Source organism: Felis catus, chromosome D2, assembly GCF_018350175.1.
Source record: "Felis catus isolate Fca126 chromosome D2, F.catus_Fca126_mat1.0, whole genome shotgun sequence".
Taxonomy (NCBI): domain Eukaryota; kingdom Metazoa; phylum Chordata; class Mammalia; order Carnivora; family Felidae; genus Felis; species Felis catus.
The window spans coordinates 52,246,862-52,265,682 of record NC_058378.1 but is presented as its reverse complement, the minus strand read 5'-3'; the positions used below and the strand labels follow the sequence as shown (position 1 = coordinate 52,265,682).

The 18,821-nt window shown below is 36.9% G+C and overlaps 1 protein-coding gene across 2 annotated transcripts in view; it reads right to left on the bottom strand.

Moving 5' to 3' along the window:
• Positions 1-18,821, bottom strand: part of BTAF1 (B-TFIID TATA-box binding protein associated factor 1) — a 122,425-nt gene that overhangs the window by 24,210 nt on the left and 79,394 nt on the right. For both annotated transcript variants that reach the window (XM_011287417.4, XM_019813536.3), the window contains 7 exons: positions 17,683-17,836; positions 17,495-17,604; positions 15,285-15,486; positions 14,143-14,291; positions 6,949-7,101; positions 6,599-6,720; positions 6,325-6,492 (listed from right to left, as the gene is read on the bottom strand). In XM_011287417.4, coding sequence (XP_011285719.1) covers positions 6,325-6,492; positions 6,599-6,720; positions 6,949-7,101; positions 14,143-14,291; positions 15,285-15,486; positions 17,495-17,604; positions 17,683-17,836 — 1,058 coding nt within the window. The remainder of the gene's footprint in view (positions 1-6,324; positions 6,493-6,598; positions 6,721-6,948; positions 7,102-14,142; positions 14,292-15,284; positions 15,487-17,494; positions 17,605-17,682; positions 17,837-18,821) is intronic.

The window sequence follows — 18,821 nt, the reverse complement described above, 5'->3', positions numbered from 1 at the left end:
TTCCCTGAACTGGGGAAGGAAAAAGGCATTGAAATCCAAGAGGCACAGAGAACTCCCTTCAGACGTAACTTGAATCGATCTTCTGCACGACATATCATAGTGAAACTGGCAAAATACAAGGACAAAGAGAAAATTCTGAAAGCAGCAAGGGGTAAACGTGCCCTCACATATAAAGGGAGACCTATAAGACTCGTGACTGATCTCTCTTTTGAAACTTGGCAGGCCAGAAAGAATTGGCACGATATTTTCAGTGTGCTAAACTGAATGTAAATGGACTAAATGCTCCAATCAAAAGGCACAGGGTATCAAAATGTATATATTAAAAAACCCCATAATCCATCTATATGCTCTCTGCAAGAGACTCATTTTATACCTAAAGACATGTGCAGACTGAAAGTGAGGGGATGGAGGATCATCTATCATGCTAATGGAAGTCAAAAGAAAGCCAGAGTAGCCACACTTATATCAGACAAATAGATTTTAAAACAAAGATTGTAACAAGAGATAAAGAAAGGCACTATATCAGAATTAAGGAGTCTATGCATCAAGAATATCTAACAATTATGAATATTTATGCTCCCAACTTGGAGGTAACCAATCAATTGTAACAAACATAAACTCACTGATAATACAATTATAGTAGGGAATTTTAACACCCCACTTACAGCAATGCACAGATCATCCAAGCAGAAAATCAACAAGGAAATAATGGCTTTCAATGACTCACTGGACCAGATGGACTTAACAAATATATTCAGAACATTTCATCCTAAAGCAAAATACACATTCTTCTTGAATGAACATGGAACATTCTCCAGAACAGATCACATACTGCATCACAAATCAATCCTCAACAAGTACAAAAAAATCGAGATCACAGCATGCATATTTTCAGACCACAGCATTATGGAACTTGAAATCAACCACAAGAAAAAATTTGCAAAGCCCTCAAATACATGGAGGTTAAAGAACATCCTACTAAAGAATGAATGGGTTAAATAAGAAATTAGAGAAAAAATTAAAAAATACATGGAAGCAAATGAAAATGAAAACATGATGGTCCAAAACCTTTGGGATGCAGCAAAGGCAATTCGAACAGGGAAGTATACTGTAATACAAGCTCACCTCAAGAAATAAAAAATGTCACAAATATACAACCTAACCTTACACCTAAAGGAGCTAGAAAAGGAATAGCAAATAAAGCCTAAAGCCACCAGAATGAACAACAGAGAAACAAACAAAATCTGGGGTGCCTGGGTGGCTCAGTCAGTTGAGCATCCAACTTCAGTCAGGTCATGATCTCGCACTTTGTGGAATTGAGCCCCACGTCAGGTTCTGTGCTGACAGCTTGGAGCCTGGAGCCTGCTTCAGATTCTATGTCTCCCTCTCCCTCTGTCCTTCCCCTGTTCCTGCTCTTTCTTTCAAAAGTAAATAAACATTAAAAAAAAAAAAAAAAAGACCAAGAGAACAGATCAGTGAAACTAAGAGCTGGTTCTTTGAAAAAATTAATAAAATTGATAACCCCCTAGCCAGACTTATCAGAAAGAAAAAAGAAAGGACTCAAAATCACAAATGAAACAAGAGAGATCATTACCACCACCACAGAAATACAAACAATTATAAGAGAATATTATGAAAAAACATGCCAACAAACTGGGCAATCTGGAAAATAGACAAATTCCTAGAAATTCACACACACTACCAAAACCAAAACAGGAAGAAACAGAAAATTAGACCAGACCCATAACCAGCAAAGAAACTGAATCAGCCATCAAAAATCTCCCAACAAGAGAGCCCAACAAGAGAGCCTGGGTGGCTTGATCGTTAAGCATCCAACTTTTTATCTCATCTCAGGTTGTGTTCTCATGGCTTATGAGATCACTTGCATCAGCCTCTGAACTGAGTGTGGAATCTGCTTGGGATTCTCTTTCTCCTTCTCTCCCTGTCCCTCCCTAGCTGGCACTGCCTTTCTCTCTCTCTCTTTCTCAAAAAATAAAGAAGCTTAAAAAAAAAAAAAAATCTCCCAACAAACAAGAGTTCTGGGCCAGACGGCTTCCCAGGGGAATTCTAGCAGACATTTAAAGAAGAGTTGGGGCGTCTGGGTGGCTCAGTTGGTTAAATGTCCAACTTCGGCTTTCACGGTTCATGGGTTCAAGCTCACGTCAGCCTCTGTGCTGACAGCTCAGAGCCTGGAGCCTGCTTTGGAATCTGTATCTCCCTCTTTCTCTGTGACCCTCCCCTGCTCACACCCTAACTCCCTCTCTCACAAAAATAAACATAAAATAAATTTAAAATAAATAAATAAATAAATAAATAAATAAATAAATAAATAAATAAGAGTTAATACCTATTCTTCTCAAACTATTCAAAAGAATAGAAATGGAAGGAAAACTTGCAAACTCATTCTACAAGGCCAGCATTACCTTGATTCCAAAACCAGACAAAGACTCCACTAAGAGAAGAATTACAGGTCAATATTGCTGATGAGCATGGATGCAAAAATTCTCAAGATACTAGCATATCAAATCCAACAGCACATTAAAAGAATTATTCACCATGATCAAGTGAGATTTATTCCTGGGCTGCAGGGCTAGTTCAATATTTGCAAATAAATCAGCATGATACACATTAATAAAAGAAAGGATAAGAACCATGTGATCCTGTCAAAAGATGCAGAAAAGGCATCTGACAAAATACTGCATCCATTCTTGATAAAGCCCTCAACAAAGCAGGGATAGACAGAACATGTCTCAACATCATAAAGGCCATACACGAAAGACCCACAGCTAATACGACCCTCAGTGATACGGTCAGGAACAAGTCAGGGATTTCCACTCTCATTACTACTTTTTTTATTTTTTATTTTTTTTGTTCAACGTTTATTTATTTTTGGGACAGAGAGAGACAGAGCATGAACGGGGGAAGGGCAGAGAGAGAGGGAGACACAGAATCGGAAACAGGCTCCAGGCTCTGAGCCATCAGCCCAGAGCCCGACGCGGGGCTCGAACTCACAGACCGCGAGATCGTGACCTGGCTGAAGTCGGACGCTTAACCGACCGCGCCACCCAGGCGCCCCACATTACTATTTAACGTAGTACCGAAGTCTTAGCCTCAGCAATCAGAGACAAAAAGAAAAGGCATCCATCCAAATCAGCAAAGAAAAAGTCAAACTTTCACTATTTGCAGACGACATCATGATACTTTACATATAAAACCCAAAAGACTTCACCAAAAAATTGCTAGAATACATGAATTCAGCAGTCGCAGGATGTAAAATCAATACATAGAAATCTGTTGCATTTCTATACAGCAATAATGAAGGAGCAGAAAAAGAAACCAAGGAACCAACCCCATTTACAATTGCACCAAAAACTGTAACATACCTAGGAATAAACCTAACTAAAGAGGTAAAAGATCTGTACTCTGAAAACTATAGAACACTTGAAATTGAAGAGGACACAAAGAAATGGAAAAGCATTCCATGCTCATGGATTGGAAGAACAAACATTGTTAAAATGTCTATACTAGGGGCGCCTGGGTGGCGCAGTCGGTTAAGCGTCCGACTTCAGCCAGGTCACAATCTCGCGGTCTGTGAGTTCGAGCCCCGCGTCGGGCTCTGGGCTGATGGCTCAGAGCCTGGAGCCTGTTTCCGATTCTGTGTCTCCCTCTCTCTCTGCCCCTCCCCCGTTCATGCTCTGTCTCTCTCTGTCCCAAAAATAAACGTTTAAAAACAAAATAAAAAAAAAATAAAAAAATAAAATAAAATGTCTATACTATCCAAAGCAATCTACACATTTAATGCACTCCCTATCAAAATACCAACAGCATTCTTTGCAGAACTATCATCACAAACAATCATAAAATTGGTTATGGAACCACAGAAGACCCCAAACAGCCAAAGTAATCTTAAAAAAGAAAAGCAAAGCTGGAGGCAACACAATTCCGGAATTTGAGGCTACATTACAAAGCTGTAGTCATCATTGGGGCGCCTGGGTGGCGCAGTCGGTTAAGCGTCCGACTTCAGCCAGGTCACGATCTCGCGGTCCGTGAGTTCGAGCCCCGCGTCAGGCTCTGGGCTGATGGCTCGGAGCCTGGAGCCTGTTTCCAATTCTGTGTCTCCCTCTCTCTCTGCCCCTCCCCCGTTCATGCTCTGTCTCTCTCTGTCCCAAAAATAAATAAAAATGTTGAAAAAAAATTAAAAAAAAAAAAAAAAAAAGCTGTAGTCATCAAGACAGTATGGTACTGGCATAAACATAAGCATACAGATCAATGGAATAGAACAGGAAACCCAGAAATGGGCCCACAACTATATGGTCAACTAATCTTTAGCTAAAGAGGAAAGAATATCCAACAGAAAAAGTCTCTTCGACAAATGGTGTTGGGAAAACTGGACAGCAACATGTAGAAGAATGAAACTGGACCACCTGCTTACACCACACACAAAAATACATTCAAAATGAATGCCAGACCTAAATGTGAGTCAGGAAACCACCAAAATCCTACAAGAGTAAAACACACAGCAACCTCTTTGACCTCGCCAGAGCAGCTTCTTACTAGACCCATCACCAAAGGCAAGGGAAACAAAAGCAAACATGAACTACTAGGGCTTCATCAAGATAAGAAGCTTCTGCACAGCAAAAGAAACTATCAACAAAACTAAAAGGCAGCCTACAGAATAGGAGAAGATATTTGCGAATGACATATCTGATAAAAGGTTAGTATCCAAGATCTGTACATAACTTATCAAACTCAATACCCAAAAAACAATCCAGTTAAGAAATGGGCAGAAGATATGAATATACATTTTTTCAAAGAAGATACGGATGGCTAACATGAAAACTGCTCAACATCACTCATCATGAGGGAAATACAAAGCAGAACTAGGATGAGATACCACCTCACACCTGTCAGAACAGCTAAAACTAACAACACAGGAAACAACAGATGTTGGCAAGGATGTGGAGAAAGGGCAACTCTCTTACACTGCTGGTGAGAATGCAAACTGGTGCAGCCACTCTGGAAAAGAGTACACACACAGGTTGTTCAAAAAGCTAAAAATAGAACTTCCCTATGACCTGGCAATTGCACTATTAGGTATTTACCCAAAGAATACAAAAATACATATTCAAAAGGGTACATGGACCCCAGTGTTTACAGCAGCATTATCAACAACAGCCAAATGATGGGGAGAGCCCAAGTATCCATCAATTGATGAATGGATAAAGAAGATGTGGTGTATACATACAATGGAATATTACTGAGCCATCAAAAAGAATGAAATCTTGCCGTTTTCAATGACATGGATGTAGCTAGAATGTATTATGCTAAGCAAAATAAATCAGAGAAAAATACATGATTTCATTCACATGTGGAATTTAAGAAACAAACAGATGAACACATGGGAAGGGGGAACAAAAAAAAAGACAGGGAAGCAAACCATAAGAGACTCTTAAAGACTTAAAACAGAGTTGCTGGAGGGATGTGGGTGGGGGATGTGCTAAATGGGTGATGGATATTAAGGAAGGCACTTGTTATGACAGCACTGGGTGTTATATGTAACTGATAAATCACTAAATTCCGCTCCTGAAGCCAATATTACACTGTTAACTAACTAGAATGTAAATAAAAATTTGCACACACACAAAAAGGTAAACTGAGATCAATGGAAATTCTGCTCTTCAAAATTTGTATTAGGGGGGCGCCTGGGTGGCTCAGATGGTTAAGCATCCAACTTTGGCTCAGGTCAGATCTCATGGTTCATGAGTTTGAGACCCACGTCAGGCTCTGTGCTGACAGCTCATGGCTGGAGCCTGCTTCAGATTCTGTGTCTCCCTCTCTCTCTCTCTGCCCCTCCTCCAATTGTGCTCTCTCTGTCAAAAATAAACATTTTTTAAAAAATTGTATTTAGGAACATAAGGGATGTACCAGTTTAAGAGAGAAAGGGTAAAGCTAATTGAACTCTAACATTGCTATGGTCTCAGGACAGTCAGAGCAGCCCTTATGGAGCAAAAGCATTTTGGGGATGAGGGAGCTCTTAGAGAAAGAGATGCTGTGATTACAAGGCTCCCAAGAAGGGCATAGAGAATGGCTTTGGTTCCTAGGTCCAATACTTAGAAAATCCAATTGACTGTTAACAATGGCTAAAGTCTTTAAACTCTGAAGTATCTCACTGATTTTATCTTTATAACATACACTCATCTTTCTTAAATAAGTTGAGGTTCTGACAACCAAAAAGACTAACTAGAAGTCATTTTTAATAAATTGTATTCTTCTAAAGTGATTCTCAAAACAGAAGATTAAATATTTTTGTTGTAGAGTTCTTACCTTATTCTTTCAGTAGGAGGTCCAGTATAGTGTAATGGATTGAGATATTCTTTGGAGCAAAATTTTCCTACTTCATCCACCCAGTGACCTGTTAATGTTGGCGGACAAACCACCAAGGAAGGAAGTGGCATACATTCTGCCAATTTTGATCTTGCATATTCTTGGGCCCTTTACAACAATAAAACACAATAAATTAACCAGTGTTTATTTGTTTGGTTTTTACATTTCTCAGCATCTAAAACCCCTTTTCCAAAAAAATAACATTTTAAATTACCGGTGACAGTGATCTCCTGCTAGAATGCAGATGGACTGTAAAGTTTTTCCTAAACCCATGTCATCACACAGAATTCCATGAAGTTTATACTTATTAAGAAATGCTAACCAGTTCACACCATCCTGAAAGGTTAGGAGAAAGAGGAAAATTATAAATGTGAACAGATCATAAAAATTTTTTTCTTATAAAACACATTTGCACAGACCAAAAATCCGTGTTTTTATAGGCAAAGGAGTAATAAACGGGTAAAAGACACTAAACACAAGAGTTTACTAAATAAAATTTTAAAAACTCTTCAGGGTACATTGAAAGGAATAGTCACTATTCATTATATAAGTATAAAACTTTACCTGCTGATATTTTCTGAGTTCAGCATTAATTGGTACTGGTATTTTGTAATTTTCTAATTTTTTCCCATCTAATAACTGCTCCAAAAAGTGTCGTTCCTTGGCTTTCAATTGGATTAGTTCTTCTGACATATTTGGAGGGTCTGGAATGCCTGCCTAAAGTGATTTTTTAGAGTGTATTAAAACTATTTACCACAGTTAGTTTGTTCATACTCAGATTATGAAATAACTACAAGTCTTATCAAAATGTAAATACAGAGAAAAATAATTCAGAAATAGTAATAGTTAAAATAATAGTAATAAGTAATAATAAATAATTTTAAAGACTGGACAACAAATAGAGTTTAAATTTGACAAGTATTAAAAGTGTTATCAGACTACTAAATAAGCACATGAGGTATTTTAAACAATACACCTACAACTTACGTTCCCCACACCAGGCATTACTTGATAAAGAGGCAAACAAGATTGTATAACTTATTTTAAATAAAAGGCTGTTACAGGAGCTTCTCAATTTCAGTGTTATGATGCCTTAGGGTATCAGTTCTCAAAATGTAGTCTGCAGACCCGTCAGGATACCCAAGATTTTTTCAAAGGATCACTGAGGTCAAAACCATTTCATAATAAAGGAAAGACATTGTTTGCTTTTTTTCACTTGGCTGACATTTGCACTGAGGCTCCAAAAGTAATGGTGGGCAAAACTGCTTATGCCTCAAAAAGAATCAAGGCAACATCACTAAATGTACCAGTAGTCACTGTGTTACAGCCATGTATCAGCATTTTTTTAAAAGCCAATTTCAGTTAAGAATGTCCTTATTAAAGCAGTAGGGGCACCTGGGTAGTGCGTCACGTGAATGTCCAACTTTGGCTCAAGGTCATGATCTCATAGTTTGTGAGTTCAAGCCCCCATCAGCCTCACAGCTGTCAGTGCAGAGACCACTTCAGATCCTCTGTCCTCCTCATTCTGCTCCTCCCCACTTGAGTTTTTCCTCTCTCCCAAAATTAAACATTAAAAAAACAATGTCCTTAAAGTAGTAAAAATAACTTTATTAGACCTTAACCCTTGAATGCACATCTTTTTAACATTCTGTGCAAAAAACAAATGCGAACTACACATAAAGCACTTTTGTTGTATATCAGAATATAATTATGTTGAGAAAAAAGCACTTATGAGATTGTTTACATTGTGACCTGAGTGAGCCATTTTTCACAGAACAACATTTTACTTGAATGGACTGACAAACTGTTATTCTGACTTGGCTGTCTGGCCAACATTTTCTTAAATATAAATTTGTCACTCCAAAGAAAACAACTGACATAAACTTGTTGCCAATGATAAAATTCAATCTTCCAAGAGAAACAGCACTGTGAGCTTGAGCTTAAGTATAAGCTTTCCAATACTTAAGAAGAATTTTCTGTTAGTGATCTAACGAATCTGATTTTTTGCTAATTTATGACAAAATATTATCAACCTTTAAAAGATTTACATAACTCATTGAATCAGTATTTTCCAAGTGACCAATGCTGATGTTAAAAAACATGTATGGATATAAGTTCTATTCATAAGTGTAAGATAAACCAATAAATCTGAATGTAGAGAGATTTTATATTCAGTGATAAGATTTTTAGATTCCACACTGCACATAAATGTAATAACCTTTCTCTTTTTGAGTTTTGGTATGTTATCAGATAAAAGAATGTCCACAATTATTTAAAAAGCTGTCAAAATACTGCTCACTTTTCCAACTACCTATCTCTATGAGGCTTGACTTTCTTCATATACCTCAGCCCAAGAAACATATTGCAAGAGCCTGAATGCCTAAGTAAATGTAACAATCCAGCTATCTACTATTAGACCAGGCATAAAAGAGATGTGCAAACATGCCAAACAATGTCACTTTTCTCACTAGCTTATTTTTTAGAAAAAAAGTTATTTTTCATTTAAAGATGTTATTTATGGCAACATCTAATGGGTTTATTAAATGAAATAATGAATCTTTTTTACATTTCTTAGTTTTAATTTCTATTACAGAAAATATGATAGAAGCTCTAGGGTTTTCAAGTTTTAAGAATATAATGAGGAGCACTTGGGTGGCTCAGTCAGTTAAGCATCTGACTTCAGCTCAGGTCATGATCTTGCTGTTTGTGAATTCAAGCCCCACATCAGGCTCTGTGCTGACAGCTGAGAGCCTGGAGCCTGCTTTGGATTTTGTGTCTCCCTCTGTCTCTGTTCCTCCTCCACTAGCACTCACTCTCTCTCTCCCCCCTCTCAAAAATAAAGATTATAAAAATATATTTAAAAAATTTCATATTAAAAAATTAAAAAAGCTAAAAATATATAAATTTTTTTTTTAAAAATAAAAGAATAAAAAATATATATTAAAAAAAAAAGAATGTAATGAGACACTCAGACCAAAAAGCTTGAGAACTACTGCCATATGGCATATCTTAAGTTAAGAAATGTAAAATCCTGGAAACAGAGTATCAATTAAGGTCAATTAAAATATAGGGGTGCCTAGGTGGCTCAACTGAGCAGCCGACTTTGGCTTAGGTCACAATCTCATAATTCGTGAGTTCAATCCCTATGTTGGGCTTGCTGCTATCAGTGTGGAGCTTGCTTTGGATCCTCTGTCCCTTTCTCTCTCTGCCCCTCCCCCGCTCATGCTCTCTTTGTCTCAAAAATAAACATTTAAAAAAAGGTCATTTAAAATATATATTCCACATTACATGAGAAATATATTGGAGGAATGAGGTATGCACACTGAGTCTTAAAAATGACTACCTGTTATATTTTCACAAAGTTTAGGAATCAACAACTGTATCTAATAAAATAGAATCTAACACTTTAGAACATCTAATAGTATAATGATGGTCATCAAAATGAGGCCTCTCATTTTGTAAGCACAAATGCTTTACAAAATTGTCAAACATCTATCTTCATGGAATTTTTAATGACAACCAGCCATAAGGCCATATAAGTAGATACATTTCCTAACAATGAAACTCTAAGCTGGGAAGTCATAAATATTATTCAGTGCCAGGAACTCTTCCTATGTATATATTCCTCATTCCACATTCCTATTAAATCACCAACAGTTACTAACAGTGCAAGGAATTAGAGCTTCTGTCAAAATTACTTGAATCCTTCTCAGTATACATTTCAGAAAAGTACATGTTCTTCCTGTGAAGATGTAATAGAGGAAATCAAGACAGTGCAGAACAGGAATATACTTGCATGATATTCTTGTTTCTATTGCTACATCTTCAAACTCAGTAATCTTTTCTTTTGTAGCATCCATTCTCCCATTAATCCCAACCAGTGTGTTTTTATTTGTAATTGTATTTTTCATCTCAAGAAGTTCAATTTGGTTTGTTCTTCCTTCTTCCACTTTACTCACTATATTTATGCTTTCCTCTACCTTCTTGAACATATAGAATGTATTTTAATATCCTTATCTACTAATTCTATTATCTGGGCCATTTCAGGGTCTGTTTCTACTGACTGACTTTTCTGCTGGTTATTGGATATATTTTCATACCTGGCCATTTTTTGGTGGGTGCTAAACATCATTTATGTTGTTGGGTGCTGGATTTCTTGGTGTTTTGGGTTTTTTTTTTAATATTTTTATTTATTTTTGAGAGAGCATGCACACACAAGTGGGGGAGGGACAGAGGATTCAAAACAGACTCTGTGCATGATGCAGGGTTCGAACTCACAAACCGCAAGATCATGACCTGAGCTGAAGTCCAAAACTCAATCAACTGAGCCACCCAGGTACCCCTTCTTTGGTTTTAATATTTTAGAGTTATTTTCTGGGATGTGGTTTAAAGTTACTTGAAATCAATTTGATCCTCCTTTTAGGGCTTATTTTTAAGCTTTGTTAAGGTAGATCCAAATCAGCCTTCTGTCAAGGGCTAGTTTGATCTCACTACTTGGGCAATATACTTCTAAGAATTGTGCTTAATGCTCTAAATGGGAGGAAGTCTTCTGATTCAGTTTTGTGGAAACACAAATTATTCCTGACCATGTGTGAGCTCTGGGAATTGTTCCACCTACTCCTTTCAATCATTTTTTCTCCCAGTCTCAAACATACATTCTCACACATATGCCCAGATGAATACTCAGCCCTGGTGTGGACATCTGGAGCTTCTTCTCTGCAACTACTTCTTGGGTCCTTGCAAATTCTAGCAATCTTGTCTTACCTACACTCTGAACTCTTGACTATTCAAATTGGTGAAACTGTGAGGTTCTGTTTAGGTTTCACTTCCCTGTCCGATGGCCTGGAAACTTACTTTAGGCAGTAAGCTAGGGCACTTCATTTGTTTCTTCTCTCTCATGATTTCTATCCTGTGTTGCCTGCTCTTCAGTATCGAAAACCACTGTTTGATTCATTTTGTCTAGTCTTCTACTTATGGTGGGAGGATATATCTGGTCCTGTTTTATTTTTTAAAGGCTTTACTTTTAAGTAATCTCTACATTCAAGATGGGGCTTGAATTTACAACCCTGAGATCAAGAGCCATATGCTGTACCAACTGAGCCAGCCAGGCACCCCTGATTCCTGTTTTTCTATCATGGTGAGAGTATAATACAGATCACATCAAAGAGAGTTTGACTAATCTTTTCTCAACCTCTAATGGTCAGAGTCTCTTTTCTTTGCCAATCTGATTATCAAATATTGTTAGTATCCCCTTAAAAACAATTGACTATCTCCTCACAGTGGATTGGGCTGTGTTTTGGGTCACTTCCATTCTAATCCATAAACAGCTATTAAACTGATTTCCTAACAGCTATTAAATTGCTTTCAGCTGTTAGATTAATGTTCCTAAAACATTTGTTCATCATCTACTCCTTTGCTCAAAGAACACATGGTGGTTTCCTATCACTCACTGATTCCAAAGTGGAAAAGGGCCAAGGGGACTAACAATTTAGTTTACAAATAAGATGATGCAAGGTCCAAGAATTAAAAAATATGAGTAAGACCTAGGAAGCAAAAATGGAAACTATTCTGGAAATGACTTGTGTCTTTCAATATAATAGTGTAGTATTTCATTTTTTTGGTCATGGTACTTATTTTAATACTTTTTATTGTGGGATAAACTATTCATATAGACAAATATATAAATAAATGTACAGTTTTATAAATAAACAACTTTATAACCATTACCAGATCAATAAAAATAGCCCTGCCATAATCCTAGAAGACCCCATATGTTCCCTCCCAGTGATAACCAACTCTCCTTTCCCTTTACTAAAGGGAAATCTAAAATCTAAAATCACTTTACTAACTTTCATGGCAACCTCTTTCTTTTCTTCATACCATTACCACCTAAGTATGCATCCCATGTACTTTTACTTATTTTTGAACTTCATAAAAATGGAATCTTATGTTAAAGATTAGTACTGTTGTGCCTTTACTTTGTTCATTCTTTTGCAGTATCATCATCACCATCACCATCCAGTTAACATATCTACTCCACTGATGATGAACATTTGAGTGGTCTTAGACTACTATAAATAATACTATGATAAATATTCTTAAAGCTATGTCTTGGTACATGTGTATGAATTTCTCTAGGCTATATATCTGGGATGAATTTGCTGGTTATTGGATGGGAATCTTCAACTTCAGCAGATATAGCCAAACTTTTTTCACAGAGGTTACCCAACTTATGCTCATACTTCGCTGGTAGGAACACAAAATGGTACAGTTACTCTGGAAAAACAGTCTGGCAATTTCTTAAGAATTTCAATATCATATGACCCTAGTAATCCCATTTTTAGATATCTGCTCAAAAAAACTAAAACATATAGGTGCACCTGGGTGGCTCGGTCAGTTAAGCATCTGAATCTTGATTTTGGCTCAGGTCATGATCTCATGGTTAGTGAGATGGAGCCCAGGGCCTGCTTCGGATTCTCTCTCTCCCTCTCTCTCTACCCCTCCTCCACTCACATGTGCACATGCTCTCTCTCACTCTGTCAAAAATAAATAAATAAACATTTAAAATGGGCGCCTGGGTGTCCTAGCTGGTTAAGCACCCAACTCTTGACCTCAGTTCAGGTCATGATCTCATATGAGATCAAGCCCCGCGTCAAGCTTTGCACTGACAGTACAGAGCCTGCCTGGAATTCTCTTTCTCCCTGTCCTGCCCCCAACTTAAGTACTTTGTCTCTCTCTCTCAAAATAAATAACAAAACATTTAAAATAATTTATAAAAATAAACAAAAGTATATACCCACACAACGACTTGCAAGTGCATGTTCAGTTAACTTTACTTGTAATAGTCAAAAGATGGAGGCGCCTGGGTGGCTCAGTCGGTTAAGTGTCCGACTATGGCTCAGATCATGATCTCGTGGTTCGTGGGTCCGAGCCCTGCATGGGACTCTGTGCTAACGGCTCAGAGCCTGGAACTTGCTTCGGATTCTGTGTCTCCCTCTCTCTCTGCCCCTCCCTGTTCGTTCTCTCTCTCTCTCTCTCTCTCTCTCAAAATAAATAAACATTAAAAAATTAAAAAAAAAAGTCAAAAGATGGTTAATAATCCAAAAGTCCATCAATTGCCATCAACTGGTGAACAGATAAACAAAGCATGGTATATCCATACAACGGAATACTATTTGACCATAAAACAGAAGTAGTGATACATACTACAACATGGATGAACTATGTATCTACTTATTCCCTCAATTATAAAAATCCCATCAAAATGTTTTAAGCAGCTTGGCAACAAGGTCTTGCCCCTTCCCTTCTTTCAAGTCACTTCTTTTTCCTGCCTTGGCTATATATATTATTTCCAGCCTAGGAGTATACTCCAAAATTCTCCAACCGACCTTCTAATCTGCTTTCTCCACACCCCCACAGAGACTTCACTTGCTTTTTAAGCTTTCAGTTATCATCTCTCAATTTACCTTTCATGTAAACTTCAGCACAGAATCTTTACCTAGCTGTTACCAGGGATACTTAGGAACAATTCTATTTCTAGAATTGCATCAATGAGTAAACATTCTTTTAGAAACCACAGTTTTACTTAAAACCCTGTGTTAAAAAAATACCCATTAAGGTAAAAAACTTTTAATGCTTGTAATGTGAACATACTCCAGAGGTCTGTTTTTAACCTGACACTGTTTTAAGAGAGTTACAATTATTACAAATGAAAATATAGAAAACATGAAGTCCATAAACTGAGTATCTTCAACTTACCTCAAGTGGCATGAGTCTAATTAGTGTTGCAAAGCACTGTGTAGCCATGAATCTTACACTGTCTGTCTGATCACTCATTCTTCCCAACACAGGCACAACTAAAAGGACAATATACGGAACAATACCAACATCCAGCTGTTCCATTACACCTGAATAAGTTATTAAGGAAATTTTCAAGCTGTTCTGAGGTAATTATTTTCAAGTTGATACACCAAGACTGTAACTTGTAACATGCTTCCTCACTTTCTCATCTATATCATGAGGGAATAGACTCCCTCAAGATCCCTGATTCAATTATAACAGCGTTTGTACACTGTTGCTCTTTTGTAAACATCATTTAACTTTCTCTTAGGACTATAAAATTGTTTATCATCTGAGAAATGCTAGAGGTTTCAATCAGGTTTTTCTCATAGAAAAATTCTTTCAAGTTTCTAAAATTCCAACACCAAAATAAAGTGAGTTACATTGCCAGCAAGGTAGCACAATTCAATGTCACTCAAAGATTAATTCCAAATTTCCCACCAGGATCTTGACAATCATAACTGGACATAGCAGGGCCCAGTAAGTTCAGTCCTCCTGCAATCTTCAGCATTTCTGAACCAGAGTTTCTATTGATTTGTTCTCCATCCATCTTTCTTGCTCTTAGAAATATCTTTCAGATACTTCGAGTTAAAGAACATCAATGGATGCTGTACCAATAGCAAAAAGCTTGCTTATATATTTCTAGTTATTTAGTAGTCATTTTCCACCCACATAATGAACTTTGAAAACATATTTATAATATACAGACTACATACACAGTACCTAATTAGTATTAATAAGACACTAATTATAAACCAATAGATCGGTTACTAGAAATATGTTTCATAAGTATATACAATTATTTTTGCCTATTAAAAAGATCTCTTAAAATAGTAACTCTTCAAACATTCTGTGTGAAAATTTTCATAATAAAATGTAAATATATTTGTAATGTATTTATAATATAAAGATACTTTCATATGAAATGTAACAAAGCAGTTTTCTTTTGGGAACAACACAGGTTATTTATGAACATACTTTTTAATAAGTCAATTTTATTTCAGTCATCCTTAAATAAAATGAATATAATTTCTAACATTTGTCAAATTAAAAAAGGATACATGCAAGTGCTTCAATTGCACCCTCTTGTTTGATATTGTCATCAATTGCCCCCAGCCATGGAAGAACCTTCTCCAAAAAAATATTCATGGTTTCCATGGTAGCTATTTTGCTCATAACGCCTACACAACGAGCAGCCATGTGCCTCACTGCAGTGCTGGGGTATTGAAGGCACATATAAAGATGAGGCAAATGCTGTACCAACTAAAAACAAAAAGTTTAAGACAATCAGAATATTCATTAGGGGGTGTTTAAAATATACCTATAATAGCCCATACTCAGAGGTTCTCAATATTCTAAATGGCTCTAAATCCAAGAGTATCTCCAATTACTTCAAACATTATTGTCAAAACATCTTCAATAAAAAATTAATCTAAATCTAAATTAATATATTAAAACTCTTCTTAAAAGACAGGTGCAGGGGGCGTCTGGGTGGCTCAGTCAGTTGAGCGTCTGACTCCACCTCAGGTCATGATCTCACAGTTCATGAGTTCGAACCCCACATGGGGCTCTCTGCTGTCAGCATGGAGCCTGCTTCAGATCCTATCTCCCTCTGTCTCTCTGTCCCTCTCCCACTCACACTCTCTCTCTTTCTCAAAAATAAACATTAAAAAAAAAGAAAAGATTCTCTTTCTCTCTCCCTCTGCCTCTCTCCCCCGCTAACACTTGCTCTCCCTCTCTCTAAAAAAAGAAAAGGTGCAGAACTTCACTCTTCATTTTCTTCCCTTAAGGCAGCAGGGTTCACATCAAAAGGCACTAAGATTCTCCCCTTGGGAGGGGAAATGATACCACACATCACCAGTCCCCTCCCAATTTGGTAGCTCTGGCTTAGGTTTAAGTACTTACTTTTTTGTTTGTTTGTTTTAAGTAAGCTTCATGCCCAATATGGGGCTTGAACTCATGACCCTGAGATCAAGAGTCACATGCTCTACCAACTGAGCTAGCCTGGCACCCCTAAATACGTACTTCCTATTCACTGAGTTGAGTGATCCTGAACTCGTTCTAGGCACCATCCTTTGGTAAGTACTTTCCACTTTAACTTCCTGGCTTACCACAGGCATTATGATCACAGTAGCATGACATATCTCATTAATGAAAGCCTACTGCATGGAACACCAGGATTTATGTTGATTAAGAGCCAGGTACAGGCTCAACAGACTAGCCTTACAGCTCTGATGACTGTTAAGCTGATCACAGAAGGGTGAGAGCATACAGATTCTGCCCTTCTCTACTAATGATAAATCAACAAAATTTAACATGAAAAAGACAGAAGTTCATTACTATACAAATAGAAAAGATTCGTTCTCTCTCTCCTAGATTCTCCCTTTTCTGTTAACATGAATAAAGAACAGGAGCTAGCGCACTTAACAATGCTATATACTGCAGAGCTTCCCACTGCAGTTACATGGAAAGAATACGGTTTTCTTCTATGGAAAAAACAGATATTTAATTCTCTATTCTATTTTTCTCCTGCCACAATTTTTTTTTGTAAGAAATATTCATTTTAATATACAATAGTCTACAAACCAGTGTTCTTTCTTTGCCACTGACTAGTTTTATCTCAGGTAGGTAACTTCCTTCTACCTTTATACTTAGAATTTTTATCACCTGTTAATTAGAGTTATATTATTAACATGGCATAAATTAATAGGGCCATAACTTCCTTTCTGTTTACACCTGGCTTCTGTGTCATCAGAGCCCTATTTCCACTGCTCTATATTCAAAGCTCCCAAAGTGGGTTTTCTTTAACGTCTGTGCACCCAGGTCTGACTCGAAGCCCTTAAGAAATGTGCTGTCCTCTTATGTGGATCCTGAGAAACTTAACAGAAACCCATGGGGGAGGAGAAGGAAAAAAAAGAAAAAAAAAGAGGTTAGAGTGGGAGAGAGAACCAAAGCATAAGAGACTCTTAAAAACTGAGAACAAACTGAGGGTTGATGGGGGGTGGGAGGGAGGGAAGGGTGGGTGATGGGCATTGAAGAGGGAATCTTTTGGGATGAGCACTGGGTGTTGTATGGAAACTAATTTGACAATAAATTTCATATAAAAAAAAAAAGAAATGTGCTGTCAATAAAGAAGGAATCTAGTTATAACACATAAAAGAAAATGCAATTACTAGGGATGACATCAAAGTTACATTTTTTAAGCCTTAAGACTTTTTAATAAAACCATTTGTTTTATTAGAAAAAAACTACACTTGCAGTAGTTAGTTACCAAGGGATGAAGCTCAGAATCCATTGATGCTGCTGCGGTTTCAAAAACTTGCAGAGAATTCACCAATTCTTGGGCAGGACCATCTCCCTTTTCCAAGAGGGACTTTCCATCTATTAAAATATATTGATTTAAGTGTGTATCACCTTGCAAATAATTTTAAAAAGTCCAACTCAGAAAAACGTACACACCAAAATTATTTATGTTGATTGTATTCCTCAATGGTCCAACCATAGCATCCCAGAGATGTGGCAACTTCACTGCCATTTCACCACCAAAATGCTTCACTATAGTTGTCAAGGCAAATTCAGCTCCTCTCCGCTGAACCAGGTAAGGCTTCTGGGCCTAATATGAAATGTTAGTTGAAAAGAGAATTTTGGAAAAAACTATAATGCATTTGAAATTCTATTATGAGAATTTAATCAATTAAGCAACTAAACATATTTATCATTATAAACATATTTATCACTATAAACACCTTTCAACAATTAAATTTACATGAACATAAAACCCCAAACTAGAGTTTTATATCCAAAGTAAAATAATTCTTTGGAGCTGGAAATAAAGAATATGTGCTGTTTCTAGAGATAGTCCTAAGTGACATGTTCTTTAGTTCTTCTCCCTTCCCAAAGAAACTTAGCAGTTAGAAGATAAGGAGAGAAGATGATCTGTCCTTATATTTATATTCACTTAAGGGATCCTATAAGAGCATCTGTTTTATCTAATCACAAGATTAGTTGCCTCTTACTCAGCAATAATTTCAATATAATACAAAAAAAAAAAAAAAAAAAAAACCCTGCCTCCCCAAAAGAGGCATATATTTTTACAATTATTTTTAACTAAAGGAAGAACTATGCAAGCCATAGAGATATAAATATCAAAGTCACAGTAAATTTTTTATTAAAATTATGTAATGAATAGAATAGGTGAAAAATCACTGATAGAAGATTTTAAAACAAATACAGGTAATAAGATTTTAATTTAAAAAGGAAACTTAAGGGGCGCCTGGGTGGCGCAGTCGGTTAAGCGTCCGACTTGAGCCAGGTCACGATCTCGCGGTCCGGGAGTTCGAGCCCCGCGTCAGGCTCTGGGCTGATGGCTCAGAGCCTGGAGCCTGTTTCTGATTCTGTGTCTCCCTCTCTCTCTGCCCCTCCCCCGTTTGTGCTCTGTCTTTCTCTGTCCCAAAAATAAATAAATGTTGAAAAAAAAAATTTTTTTTTTTAAAAATAAAAAGGAAACTTAAAATAGGTCTATATGTTACAGAAATATATTAAACACATGTCTTTTAGCCTTGATAATTTATTGCTGAACTCAGGTAAGTTTCTAGGTC